At 46.7% G+C, this 15375-nt stretch overlaps 1 protein-coding gene across 1 annotated transcript; it reads right to left on the reverse strand.

The window, feature by feature from the left end:
• Window positions 1-512: 512 nt before the first annotated feature.
• Window positions 513-4327, reverse strand: LOC109755610 (pollen-specific protein C13). Its single transcript, XM_020314508.1, has 2 exons — window positions 4032-4327; window positions 513-1097 (listed from the first exon to the last, which is right to left on the reverse strand). Exons 1-2 carry the CDS (start codon window positions 4207-4209, stop codon window positions 766-768), a joined length of 510 nt encoding a protein of 169 aa, XP_020170097.1. The 5' UTR covers window positions 4210-4327; the 3' UTR covers window positions 513-765.
• Window positions 4328-15375: the final 11048 nt, after the last annotated feature.

Raw genomic sequence — 15375 nt, forward strand, 5'->3', positions numbered from 1 at the left:
CGAAAGGATGCGGGGTCTGCTAGAGTTGCTCTAACACAGGACCACTGCCAAACACGCACAGGCATTCCTCATATTACCCCAATCTATGGGCTGGGTATAAGGAGTACCGACACGCACGGGCTTTCCTCATATTGCCCCAATCTATGGGCTGGGTAAAAGGAGTACTGAACAGCCTGGACGTTTAGGGAGGCTTTGAGGGTCCGTTTGGGTCAACTTTTTCTCCTCTTATGTCCGGTCAATTTAAGGAGTCCAGCTGTGGACGCTCGAAGTGTTGATCGTCTTGGGAATCACAATTCAAAACTGAATCCACTTTCCTAAAGTCTCCAATCGTTTCAGTTGAGAAGAACCATATTTGTCTTTCAGCCGGCAAAGAACTTCCTTCCTCAACCATGTCATTTTTGCTGGGCAAATGAAATGTCAGTTAAGATTTCCCATTTCGAAAGAGAAAACTGCACACAGTACGCACATCAGCGTGATTTGCCGCCTGATAAAACTGCACACAGTACGCACTCTTAGACAAACAACAATCTCATAACATTAGCCTGCTAAGCTGAACCAACATGTCTGATTTACTAGCTCACAAGTTTCGTGGTTCAACCTGAACCAGCGATCAACATACACACTCAAGCGCTACGCCATAATGTCAAGCACACAAGCAGCGATACTTCTGGTCTTGGTAACACATATAAATAGATGTTTCAGGACATTTCACACGACGGCTTTAGTAATACGTTAACCTGTTTCACGATAGCGAGCTCGGAGTGCTCAGACGCGATCATTGACCTCCTCGTACATCTTGAGGATCTGCGCGCATGCAGCCAGAGGGGTGTCCTTCTCAAACCCCAGAGCATTCGCCAAATGGACGTTGGACGCGACGCCGTTGTTGTTGTTGAGGAAGACAGGGGCCCTCTCCCGCCCAGCAACTGTCTTGGCACAGGCCGTGTCCGGGCTGCTGACGAGGACAGACTCGCAGAGCTCGTGCTCATGCTCGTCGGCCACAGGGATGTTGTAGGTACCGGTGTGGTCGGTGTGACCCTCGAAGCTGCATGTCTGGGCCCCAGTAGATCTCGACTTGCACTCAACTCTAACCTTCGCTCCTGTTGAAAGCAAGGATGGCACATTATTGACAGTTGGCAAACAAAAACAATAAATTCTCATGAATAGTAAGTAGTTGGTAGTTTTGATAGATGAGATTTTATCGAATGAGATCTACCATGTTTTGACTATAGGGTCGAATGTTTGAGAAGCTAACATTGATCCGAATAAAGTCTACCATGAAACATTCGGCCCTATAGTCATACTACTATGTATTGTCACAACCACAAACTAATGGTGATTCAACTTTCACTTTCAGCTCTAACTCGTAGCATTTTACGAATGGTTATTACCAGGCCAGTTAACCATAAAGATCCAAAATGAAGAACCAACCAAGGTAACTATAGAAGTCATAAAACAACTTTGTCTTCTGTTCTCGAGATGCATTGAACCCTCAATGGTATGTTCTATCAGCAATGCTGATTTCTAGTCCTCGCCTCCTCAGTGTGACAAACATCCATGCTGAATGTGCAGTTCTGCGCTATTTGCACAACATGTACAGATGCTACTAATGGATGGTTATTTAAGCAATGTCAGATAACCGAGCAGGACATTTGATCTGGCCCAGCTTTCAACAGACAAAATGTTACTTTCTACAAACCTAAATAGGGTTTATTGCCTGAATTGCCCCGTGTTATGTGATGCAGCTGCTGCGATGAAGCCTAATACAACAGACAATATGTTACAAGGACCTATTTGCAAGTAGTATCTTGAATTATTGATCCATAACAACAGGGTACTCGTCCAAAATCTGGATAGTATATGATACTCCCTCCGTTCCAAAATACTTGAAGTTATAGGTTTGTCCTAAGTCAAACATTTTCCAACCTTACAATTTTTTTTTCTAATAGAGTATCTACAAAATCAAACATATACAATATGAAAATATATTATGATAATGAAGCTAATTTGGTGCTGTAGATGTCGGTATATTTTTTATAAACTTGGTCAAACATTAAGAAGTTTGACTTAGGACAAACCTAGAACTTCAAGTATTTTGCAACGGAGGGAGTAACTGAGATTTAACTTGAGTTGTGAACATATTTCTTCGCCGTGACATGCATGCCACTTCATTCCAGGCTGTTTTGCATTTTGGCATGCCTTATAAGTAACTGCAGTTTTCTAGACTGTTGTGTTCCATTTCTTACACTGTTTTGTTTGCAAACGACAAATTTAAAATGGATGGGAAAGGTTCAGGAAAGATGCACAAAATGAAGGTCAGTGTAGTGCTAAGATAAATTACATGGCATACTAGTATGCTTATTTTTCTAATATGTCCTATTGCAAATGCCAAAAAATTCGAATTGCATGTATCTCACAATAGAAGTACAACCAGTTAAACCGGTGAAGTCTTCTGTTCTTTTAGGGAAAACCGGTTAAGTCATGTAGCCTGACAGCACAAAGATACTTAGTAGCCAAACACATAAGATATATTGTGATTCGACCACTAGCAATTTTATCAAGCAAAGAATCCATTTGCACAAAATCACAAAACAACAAAGTTTGTACAAAGATAATCAATGCATACAAGAACAGTACTACAAAAGTTATAATTCTATTGACAATTTGACATAGGAAGGTGCCTGTACAGGTTCCATGAGTATGTTCACAGGATGTTCTTGAACGTACCATTAACAGTGGGTAATGATAGGTGAGATGTATTTGTAATCAATCCAATTCACAAAGGGTTTTGTACATAAAGCAAAACATAATTAACACTAGCTATCTGTCTAAAAATCCAACTTGAACCAAAATTAAATTGGTCGTTGCCACCTGCAGACTAGCTAAATAACCAAATCATGTTAAGTTCGAGCGTTCTCATTTCATAGCAGGTTCAGTCTAGTCTTTATAAAGATTGAAGTATGGATACTTAACTGTACATCAGCTTATACTATCTGGTGTCAAGAATAACATTTTTCTCAGTGAAAAACTGGAGAATTCATATATGTTTGTGTTCATTAATGATACAATCTCTCTGCAGTTCAGATGAATGTGTGGTTTTGGTTCTTCTGGATACTGAGCCTATATTTTCTTTACTAGAGTGTGCAGCGAACTGCCTGCGTGCACCAGCATGTTGTGTGTGCATTGTGGGAGTCCACTTTATCATTTGTCTGAAAAAATGCCAACTTACTTCAGATATCAAACACCAACGAACCCATCTGTAAATCAACTATATTCGGTTTAGACAGAGGTTTGTGTTCTGTATCGTTATTTAACAGAGAGCAGTAGGATGAGGTCCAGACACCAGTATCCAACAATGTCTGATTATACTGTTCCGAGTATGAACTATGCGATAAATGAAACCATCAACCATGGCCAGAGATCCTATGATATTAGATCTAGCACATGATATGAACTCAGTCTGCAACTCAGCATACCCAGCATCTTACTACATTTCAACCCGGCGCGGTACAGAGCCTGTAATAATTTCACGGGCATGGCGCATGAATGTTCGCATCTATCCAACCGTAAACTGTAAAAACGCATCGGTCAGTTCATATCTTCACCACAAACCGCAAACATAACAAATGAGATCCTGCAAACTACTAGTAGACAGTGCTAGTTTAACTTGTGCACAAAGCGATCATGAAGATCTAACAAAAGTTCCCAAAGAAACGCAGATTAGTGCTGAGGATTCCAAAAACCATGCATCCAGCGTGAACCAACCACTAGCTATTTCCGCTACTAAATCAGATCGCAGGGGAAAACGAAGAGAAAGCAGCCTATTTTTCACCGCCTGGACGCATAGTTGCTGTACTTGTTCCTATCAGGAAACATTCCTGGATAAACTAACGCCTTTGGAGGAAGGAGAAGGAGCAGGAGGAGGGAAAAGGGACAGTGAAACGACGGGGAGAGACGCGCTCCTGCGAAATCGATACTACAACCGTAACGGATCGAGAGAGGAGGAAAGATTCGGGTGCGGCGTAAGCACGTACCGGCGATGAAGGTGGAGGCCGGGGTCTCGAATCCGGCGCGGCAGGTGTCGCACCAGACGCGGCCGCGCACGACGAACTGGGTGGGGCGCGAGCGGAGGTCGCGGGAGGCGGACGCGGACGACGCCGCGAGCGCGCACAGCACGGCCGCGAGCAGGAGGGAGGCGCGGAGGGACGCCATTGCCGCCGGCGGGTTGGGGAGCGAGCGAGAGTGGAGCGGCAGAGTGGAGTGGAGGATTGAGATTGCGGAGAGAGTGGAGTGCAGGGAATAATGGTCGCGTGGGGCCGTTAGCGTGAGCGTTGGGGATCCGCGCACCGCGCGGTGAGGGAAGGCTCGAGAAAATCTAGGGGTCTCGTTGCTCTGCTTTTCCTTTTTCTACTCAAAAGAAAAAGATTGCGCTCAAAATCCTTCCAGGATGGCAAAGAGGTCTGGTAACTCGACCGGGGAGGTTGATTCTGGTGTATCAAGTGATGAGGGCTCGGCCTACGCACCACTTAATTGTGGCTGAGGCGCCAAAGTGGGCAATCCAGAAAGTGGATCAGGGATGTAGGGCTTTCTTTTGGGCCGGTTCGGACGCTGTCAGCGGTGGGAAGTGTGTGGTGTCTTGGCAGAGAGTATGTCGCCCAAAACAGCTGGGTGGTCTTGGCATTATGGATCTCAGTAAGCATGGCCTTGCCCTTCGGCTGAGATAGGAGTGTCTACGCAGATTGGATGACTGCCGGCCCTCGCAAGGACTGAATCTGGTGCCGGACAAGCAGGTTCAGTGCGCGTTCAATAGCATGGTGACGTGGGAGATCGGTAATGGCAAAAGGATTCTCTTCTGGAAGGACAGATGGGTGCATGGTAACACGATAGCTGAGATTGCCCCTGGTCTGGTGGCTAAGGTGAAGACGAGGACGATCAACACTAGGCTGGCTAGCGAGGGGTTAAACCAGCACGATTGGACCAAGGACATCCCGGAGAGTCTGTCGACGGAGGAGCTAGCGCAATTTATCCACCTTTGGGAGATCCTTATGTAGTTTGATATTAATCAAGGAAGTGGAGACAAGGCCATATGGGCTTGGCATGATTCAGGTGAATATACAGCTGCTTCGGCCTATCGGATGTTCTGTGTCGGAGGAATCAGATTTCCACCAGCAGTTGCTATTTGGAAGAACGGAGCCCCTCTTGCCTGCAAGATCTTCATGTGGCTGGCTATTCAATATCGCATTTGGACTTCGGATAGGAGGCTCGGGCATGGTTTGCAAGAGATGGTCTCTCCTTGTTATTTCTGCGACCAGGAGGAGGACAAGGTGGATCACCTCATGATTCAGTGTGTATCCGCGAGACAGGTCTGGTTCCAATGCTTCTCCAAAGTTGGCATCAATCCAAACCTGATTCACATGCAACATGAGAAGCTACAACAGTGGTGGATGAGTACGGGCAAGCAGATCAGCAGAGCGGAGAAGAAGGGCTTCGATGCTTTCGTCATGTTGATTTGCTGGACATTATGGAAGCGAAGGATTGCTAGGGTTTTCCAGTCAGGTGTGATTTGCGATGAGTATGCTACGGTTAACCTTATCTTTCAGGAGTTGCACCTATGGATGCTAGCGGGAATGGCAGGAGTCCAACGTTTTTGTGAGCACAACTGTTTGTGAGTAGTCCGCTTAGTGTATTGGAGTGGTTGGGTGGGATCGCCGGAATGTGACGATCTACCATGCAAACTCTTGTACATATCTTTCTCACTTCTATAAAGCTAAGGTACGTCATTGGCGTACTCTAAAAAAAATAACACAATAAAGAGGAAAATTCCACTCGAGCAACGAGACCCCTAAAAAAGGTTGTTAAACATTTAAAATAAACCGGACGAAAACAACCAAACACAAGCCTCCTCGAGCGATCGACACGCATCCCATCGCTTGCCCCACGTGCCGGTTTACCATCTGCCTTATCCCGCGCAAAAGCCCACAGCCACGCATTTTTCTGCTGCATCGTCGTCTTCCTCGCGACTCTCGCAATCCCCCTTGCAGAACCTCTCTCTACTGCTGCCCACTGCCATGGCCACGCTCTCTCCTGATGCCCACTGCCATGGCCGCGCACTCTCCTACTGGCCACTGCCATAACCGTGCATGCCCTTCTCTTCCACCACGGAGATGTTGGTGTTACAAGGGGCACAGTTGCGCTGCAGCGAATCGACAGAAGCTTCGACGCCAACCACCGCTTGACATGGCCATCGAAGCTGTTGTTGGTGTTGTGACGAGGAGCATCTGCGCATGGCGTCAGAGCTGTGATTTGAGCATCGCGCATGGCCTCGTTGAGATGCAATGGAGCGGCGCTGCGACGGTCACCGCGGCGAGTAGACGACGAGGGGACGCTGCAACTTCGGCAATGTTGCCTTGAAACTGTTGGGGAGCACCGCCACTGTTGCAATGGAGCAACCCTGGGCCGCCAGAAGCATAGCCGACAGTGCAATGGAGCTTCACCGGAGTTGCAATGCAGCTTCGCCGGACACCGTCGGTGCTGCGTTGGAGCTCTGCCGGAATTGCATTGGAGCTTCACCGGAGCCGTCAGTGCCGCGTTGGAGCTCTGCCGCAGTTGCATTGGAGTTTCGCCGGAGTCGTCGGTGCTACGTTGGAGCTCTAGCGGAGATGCATTGGAGCTTCGCCACACATCGTCGATGCGGCTTTAGAGCTTCACCGGACACCGACGGTGCGCCATGAGAGCTGCAGTGGAGCTTTTGCCGGGGTGCAGTAACGCTGCATCGGAACAGTCTCGCGCTTACTACAGTTGTGGCGTTGATGTGATCCAACGGACACAGCATGCTGATTGGACGGCTGCCCTAAGAAATCGTCCGGATGAATTGTAGCAGTAGCCAAAAAAGTTCCTAGCTGAATCTTAAAGCTTAACTCATTAAGAAAATAACGCAAATTCATATATTCTGAGGCCTGAGGCCATGGATTTAAAGCTTACTGCTCACTTACTTTATTAAACGACATCTTAGGCACATGCTACAGCAGTTCGTCACTACGAGCACTGATCCAAAGGAAACAACAAGGAAAACTACCACTTTATAGAAACACACTTCCTTGACTACTCCTACATGTTCAATTAATATTTTTCTCCATCGCTCTTCTCTATTGCATTCTCTAGCTTGCGTGCTTGTTTCTTCTCAGCCTCCTCAAATTTGGACATTACGTCATCTTCAATCTCATCTCTAGAAACTAGTGCATCAACATCCAGTAGACCTCTCTTGATCAATTATCAATGTATTCTTCTTTCCAAACCAAAAGTTGCAAGATTTCTTTCGAGTAGGAGCAATCAAGGAAGTTATATCGTCTTTGAGACCCGCCGCATGACCAACTAATGCACCAACATCCAATATACCTCTCTTGATCAATCCAGGATGTTCTATTGTCTTTGAGACCCTACGCATCACCAGCCACCAACAGTCACACACTTGATGATCGGTAGAAGCATGCTGACGAGTTGCTAGGCGAGGGCCGAGCCTGGCCTACCGGCCGACGAGGATGCGTCGGTGGTTGGACAATGATGCCAGCAGTGAGAGGAGGAAGACATACCGCGAGGCGGCGCCATGAGCTTTGGTGGCTGCGTGGTTCGGTTTTTATAATGAACCTAACGAAATACGAGGGGCGTCGGGGCGTAGGTGCGTCGAATCCGGCAATGACGGTAACAGGCATAGACGCGTCAAATCTGGTAGCATGGGGATGTGCGGCGACCAAATCAAAGTGGGAGGGGAGCGACGGGTGGTATAGAGCGACTGCGGTGACGCCCGGTGGTCGGCAAAGGCAAGGGCAGCCACGCCGGAGTGGGTTCGGTCGATTGGGGGAGAGGCGACCACGCGGGAGGGAATTTTTTGTGATACATGACTGTCTAGTAAATATAAGGGGTCACCGATGCAAGGAGTAATTTTTTTACTCTTCTAAAGGAGATAAGGGATTGGCTAGGTCCGGTTTAAAACCTTAGTGCATCTCCAATGTCGACCCTCAAACCGCCCGCATACGTCCGGACCGCACAGTCCGGACCCCAGAAGCCATCTAACGCGGTCCTGTATCGATCCGCTCGGCGGTCCGGATGCACTTTTTCCCGCAAACCAAGACAAAGTGGGGGTGGGTGCTTTGCAGGCGTCGAGCCGACTGCCACACCCGCTCCTGACTACACTAGCCGCCAAAAAACCATCCTCCCGCACCCGTGTGCGTTCCCACCCGGCGCTAGCTACCTGCATTCATGCCGCTATACAGCGGCAGCTCTGCATTGCGCAGGCTTTGAAATGGCGCGTCGCCCAAGAGCGTCCGCCCCGCGGCTCCAGCGCATGCGCCTGTTCAATGCCGGAGAGATGTATGTTGTATGGGGCGGGATGGATATCTACCACGCCCGTTCAATGCCCATCTGTCCATATGCCGCCATTAAGCATGCGCATCGGCCGAGGAACCAACTCCGGCGCCACACATTGACGCACCCGGATGATTGGCCTGACCAGAATCCGCTATTTAAAGGCAATCATGCCCGGCTAAACTCCATACCACAGCACATCTGAACCACATACTCCTCCATTGCACCACATCCACCGTAACCACAAGCGCGAGCACTCTGTGGAGAGCCTCTCGATGGAGATAAGGCACGAGATCGCCGCCCTTGCGACTACCTGGCAGAGTCGCCGTGGCAGGCGGATTGAGGTCGGCTTGCCTGCCAGCTCCCCTGAGCTCTCCAACGACGACCCCACAAAGGACACAGGATCCGACGATGACACCATGTCGGAGCCGGCACTGGTGCATGCCGGCATGACAATGAAGCAAGCACAGGCGCACTACGCCGCCTCCATGGCGGATGAGGAGCAGCATGCGCCAGTTTCTATGTCGGTGTTTCGATAGGCGCAGGAGGAGCAGAGGTACAACATGCTCCTCCTCGAGCAGCACCGGCTGGCGGAGGACTAAATCTACGTCGAGCGCGCAAGCGAGGAGGCCGTGGCTGACATGGACGCGGCAAACCCGAACTTCGTTGCGGAGTAGCGGGCGCTGAATAAGGTCGCGCGTGCTCAGCGCGCTACTCTCAACGCAGTGCCAACGCAACTAGACGCGGCTGCACAAGCGCCGACAGTGCAGGCGGTCGAGGACGAGAACGCCGCCAGCTGTGCCTCCTACGGGCTGCTGTCCAACTTTCAGGGGCGCGTGTGGTAGGTGGACAATGCCGGACCGTCCACGTCCATCATCGACCTCACGTCCACCGGCGCCGGTGACGGACAGGTCGCGGACTCCTTCGAGGATGAGTAGGGCATGGGACGCGACAGGGCATTGTGTCCCATTGATACGTCTCGAACGTATCTATAATTTTTTTATTGTTGCATGTTGTTATATTATCATTCTTGGATGTTTTATATTCATTTTATAGCAAATTTATATCATTTTATTGGACCAACCTATTGACATACTGCCAAGTGTCAGTTGCTGTTTTTTTGCTTCTTTTTACTTCGTAGAATATCCATATCAAACGGAGTCCAAACACAACGAAAAATTTTAGAGATTTTTTTGGACCAGGAGACAACTTGAGAACCAAGGAAGTGGACGAGAGAAGGCCCGTGGGGACCACGATACACCAGGGCAAACCAAAGATGTTGGGGAACGCAGTAATTTCAAAAAAAATCCTACGCACACGCAACATCCATCTAGGTGATGCATAGCAATGAGAGGGGAGAGTGTTGTCTACGTACCCTCGTAGACCGAAAGCGGAAGTGTTATGACAACACGGTTGATGTAGTCGTATGTCTTCACGATCCGACCGATCCTAGTACCGAAAGTACGGCACCTCCGCGATCTGCACACGTTCAGCTCGGTGACGTCCCACAAACTCTCGATCTAGCTGAGTGTCAAGGGAGAGCTTTGTCAGCACAACGGCGTGATGACGGTGATGATGAAGTTACCGGCGCAGGGCTTCACCTAAGCACTGCAACGATATTACCGAGGTGGATTATGGTGGAGGGGGGCACCGCACACGGCTAAGACAATGTCAACTTGTGTGTCTATGGGGTGCCCCCCTCCCCCGTATATAAAGGAGTGGGGGAGGGGGAGGGCCGGCCCTCTATGGCGCGCCCTGGAGGAATCCTACTCCCACCGGGAGTAGGATTCCCCCCCCCCCTTCCCTAGTTGGACTAGGAGAGGAAGGAAGGGGGAGGAAGGAGGAAGGAAAGGGGGGCCGGGCCCCCACGCAATTCGGATTGGGCTTGGGGGGCGCGCCCCCTCCTAGGCTTCCTTCTCCTCTCTCCCACTATGGCCCAATAAGGCCCATATACTTCCCGGGGGGTTCCGGTAACCTCCCGGTACTCCGGTAAATGCCCGAACTCACCCGGAACCATTCCGATGTCCAAACATAGTCATCCAATATATCGATCTTTATGTCTCGACCATTTTGAGACTCCTCGTCATGTCCGTGATCATATCCGGGACTCCAAACTATCTTAGGTACATCAAAACACATAAACTCATAATACCGATCGTCACCGAACGTTAAGCATGCGGACCCTACGGAGTTGAAAACTATGTAGACATGACCGAGACACGTCTTCGGTCAATAACCAATAGCGGAACCTGGATGTTCATATTGGCACCCACATATTCTATGAAGATCTTTACCGGTCAAACCGCATAACAACATACGTTGTTCCCTTTGTCATCGGTATGTTACTTGCCCGAGATTCGATCGTCGGTATCTCAATACCTAGTTCAATCTCGTTACCGGCAAGTCTCTTTACTCGTTCTGTAATGCATCATCCCGCAACTAACTCATTAGTCACATTGCTTGCAAGGCTTATAGTGATGTGCATTACCGAGAGGGCCCAGAGATACCTCTCCGACAATTGGAGTGACAAATCCTAATCTCGATCTATGCCAACTCAACAAACACCATCGGAGACACCTGTAGAGCACCTTTATAATCACCCAGTTACGTTGTGACGTTTGGTAGCACACAAAGTGTTCCTCCGGTATTCGGGAGTTGCATAATCTCATAGTCGTAGGAACATGTATAAGTCATGAAGAAAGCAATAGCAACATACTAAACGATCAAGTGCTAAGCTAACGGAATGGGTCAAGTCAATCACATCATTCTCTAATGATGTGATCCTGTTAATCAAATGACAACTCATGTCTATGGCTAGGAAACTTAACCATCTTTGATTCAACGAGCTAGTCAACTAGAGGCATACTAGTGACACTCTGTTTGTCTATGTATTCACACATGTACTAAGTTTCCGGGTTAATACAATTCTAGCATGAATAATACACATTTATCAAGATATAAGGAAATATAAATAACAACTTTATTATTGCCTCTAGGGCATATTTCCTTCAGTCCCCCACTTGCACTAGAGTCAATAATCTAGTTTACACAGTAATGATTCTAACACCCATGGAGCCTTGGTGCTGATCATGTTTTTCTCATGAGAGAGGCTTAGTCAACGGGTCTGCAACATTCAGATCCGTATGTATCTTGCAAATCTCTATGTCTCCCTCCTTGACTTGATCGCGGATGGAATTGAAGCGTCTCTTGGCGTGCTTGGTTCTCTTGTGAAATCTGGATTCCTTTGCCAAGGCAATTGCACCAGTATTGTCACAAAAGATTTTCATTGGACCCGATGCACTAGGTATGACACCTAGATCGGATATGAACTCCTTCATCCAGACTCCTTCATTTGCTGCTTCCGAAGCAGCTATGTACTTTGCTTCACACGTAGATCCCGCCACGATGCTTTGCTTAGAACTGCACCAACTTACAGCTCCACCGTTCAATATAAATACGTATCCGGTTTGTGACTTAGAGTCATCCGGATCAGTGTCAAAGCTTGCATCAACGTAACCGATTACGACGAGCTCTTTGTCACCTCCATAAACGAGAAACATATCCTTAGTACTTTTCAGGTATTTCAGGATGTTCTTGACCGCTGTCCAGTGGTCCACTCCTGGATTACTTTGGTACCTCCCTGCTAAACTAATAGCAAGGCACACATCAGGTCTGGTACACAACATTGCATACATGATAGAACCTATGGCTGAAGCATAGGGAATGACTTTCATTTTCTCTCTATCTTCTGTAGTGGTCGGGCATTGAGTCTGACTCAACTTCACACCTTGTAACACAGGCAAGAACCCTTTCTTTGCTTGATCCATTTTGAACTTCTTCAAAACTTTATCAAGGTATGTGCTTTGTGAAAGTCCAATTAAGCGTCTTGATCTATCTCTATAGATCTTGATGCCTAATATATAAGCAGCTTCACCGAGGTTTTTCATTGAAAAACTCTTATTCAAGTATCCTTTTATGCTATCCAGAAATTCTATATCATTTCCAATCAACAATATGTCATCCACATATTATATTAGAAATGATACAGAGCTCCCACTCACTTTCTTGTAAATACAGGCTTCTCCAAAAGTCTGTATAAAACCATATGCTTTGATCACACTATCAAAACGTTTATTCCAACTCCGAGATGCTTCACCAGTCCATAAATGGATTGCTGGAGCTTGCACACTTTGTTAGCATCCTTTGGATTGATAAAACCTTCAGGTTGCATCATATACAACTATTCCTCCAGAGATCCATTCAGGAATGCAGTCTTTACATCCATTTGCCAAATTTCATAATCATAAAATGCAGCAATTGCTAACATGATTCGGACAGACTTAAGCATTGCTGCGGGTGAGAAAGTCTCATCGTAGTCAACTCCTTGAACTTGTCGAAAACCTTTCGCAACAAGTTGAGCTTTGTAAACAGTAATATTACCGTCAGCGTCTGCCTTCTTCTTGAAGATCCATTTATTCTCGATGGCTTGCCGATCATCGGGCAAGTCAACCAAAGTCCACACTTTGTTCTCATACATGGATCCCATCTCAGATTTCATGGCCTCAAGCCATTTTGCGGAATCTGGGCTCATCATCGCTTCCTCATAGTTCGTAGGTTCGTCATGGTCAAGTTACATGACCTCCAGAACTGTATTACCTTACCACTCTAGTGCGGATCTTACTCTGGTTGACCTACGAGGTTCGGTAGTAACTTGATCTGAAGTTACATGATCATCATTATTAGCTTCCTCGCTAATTGGTGTAGGAGTCACAGGAACTGATTTCTGTGATGAACTACTTTCCAATAAGGGAGCAGGTACAGTTATCTCATCAAGTTCTACTTTCCTCCCACTCACTTCTTTCGACAGAAACTCCTTCTCTAGAAAGGATCCATTCTTAGCAACGAATGTCTTGCCTTCGGATCTGTGATAGAAGGTGTACCCAACAGTCTCCTTTGGGTATCCTATGAAGACACATTTCTCCGATTTGGGTTCGAGCTTATCAGGTTGAAGCTTTTTCACATAAGCATCGCAGCCCCAAACTTTAAGAAACGACAACTTGAGTCTCTTGCCAAAACACAGTTCATAAGGTGTCGTCTCAACGGATTTAGATGGTGCCCTATTTAACGTGAATGCAGCCGTCTCTAAAGCATAACCCCAAAATGATAGCGATAAATCAGTAAGAGACATCATAGATCGCACCATATCTAGTAAAGTGCGATTACAACGTTCGGACACACCATTACGTTGTGGTGTTCCGGGTGGCTGAGTTGCGAAACTATTCCGCATTGTTTCAAATGAAGACCAAACTCGTAACTCAAATATTCTCCTCCATGATCAGATCGTAGAAACTTTATTTTCTTGTTACGATTATTTTCCTCTTCATTCTGAAATTCTTTGAACTTTTCAAATGTTTTAGACTTATGTTTCATTAAGTAGATATACCCATATATGCTCAAATCATTTGTGAAGGTGAGAAAATAACGATACCCGCCACGAGCCTCATATTCATCGGACCACATACATCAGTATGTATGATTTCCAACAAATCTGTCGCTTGCTCCATTGTTCCGAAGAACGGAGTTTTAGTCATCTTGCCCATGAGGCATGGTTCGCAAGTACCAAGTGATTCATAATCAAGTGATTCCAAAAGTCCATCAGAATGGAGTTTCTTCATGCGCTTTACACCAATTGACCTAAACGGCAGTGCCACAAATAAGTTGCACTATCATTACCAACTCTGCATCTTTTGGCTTCAATATTATGAATATGTGTGTCACTACTATGGAGATTCAACAAAAATAGAACACTCTTCAAGGGTGCATGACCATAAAAGATATTACTCATATAAATAGAACAACCATTATTCTCTGATTTAAATGAATAACCGTCTCGCATCAAACAAGATACAGATATAATGTTCATGCTTAACGCTGGCACCAAATAACAATTATTCAGGTCTAAAACTAATCCCGAAGGTAGATGTAGAGGTAGCGTGCCGACTGCGATCACATCGACTTTGGAACCATTTCCCACGCGCATCGTCACCTCGTCCTTAGCCAATCTTCGCTTAATCCGTAGTCCCTGTTTCGAGTTGCAAATATTAGCAACAGAACCAGTATCAAATACCTAGGCACTACTGCGAGCATTAGTAAGGTACACATCAATAACATGTATATTACATATACCTTTGTTCACCTTGCCATCCTTCTTATCCGCCAAATACTTGGGGCAGATCCGCTTCCAGTTACCAGTCCCTTTGCATTAGAAGCACTCAGTCTTAGGCTTAGGTCCAGACTTGGGCTTCTTCACTTGAGCAGCAACTTGCTTGTCGTTCTTCTAGAAGTTCCCTTTCTTCCCTTTACCCTTTTTCTTGAAACTGGTGGTCTTATTGACCATCAACACTTGATGCTCCTTCTCGATTTCTACCTCCGCAGCCTTTAGCATCGCGAAGAGCTCGGGAATTGTCTTATCCATCCCTTGCATATTATAGTTCATCACGAAGCTCTTGTAGCTTGGTGGCAGTGATTGAAGAATTCTGTCAATGACACTATCATCAGAAAGATTAACTCCCAGTTGAATCAAGTGATTGTTATACCCAGACATTTTGAGTATATGCTCAAACTATTCTCCTCCATTTTACAGTTGTAGAACTTATTGGAGACTTCATTTCTCTCAATCCGGGCATTTGCTTGAAATATTAACTTCAACTTCTGGAACATCTCATATGCTCCATGACGTTCAAAACGTCGTTGAAGTCCTGGTTCTAAGCCGTAAAGCATGGCACACTGAACTATCGAGTAGTCATCAACTTTGCTCTGCGAGACGTTCATAACATCTAGCGTTGCTCCTGCAGCGGGTTTGGCACCTAGCGGTGTTTTCAGGATGTAATTCTTATGTGCAGCAATGAGGATAATCCTCAAGTTACGGACCCAGTCCGTGTAGTTTCTACCATCATCTTTCAACTTAGCTTTCTCTAGGAACGCATTAAAATTCAATGGAACGACAACACGGGCCAT

Source organism: Aegilops tauschii, chromosome 6 (genome assembly GCF_002575655.3).
Source record: "Aegilops tauschii subsp. strangulata cultivar AL8/78 chromosome 6, Aet v6.0, whole genome shotgun sequence".
NCBI classification, from domain to species: Eukaryota; Viridiplantae; Streptophyta; class Magnoliopsida; order Poales; family Poaceae; genus Aegilops; species Aegilops tauschii.

Excerpts from the sequence above, each read along its gene's own strand:
- LOC109755610 (XM_020314508.1), bottom strand. The coding sequence starts at position 4,209 with ATGGCGTCCCTCCGCGCCTCCCTCCTGCTCGCGGCCGTGCTGTGCGCG. Across the intron at positions 1,098-4,031 it reads GGCCTCCACCTTCATCGCCG|GAGCGAAGGTTAGAGTTGAG; the intron begins GTACGTGCTTAC and ends TGCTTTCAACAG.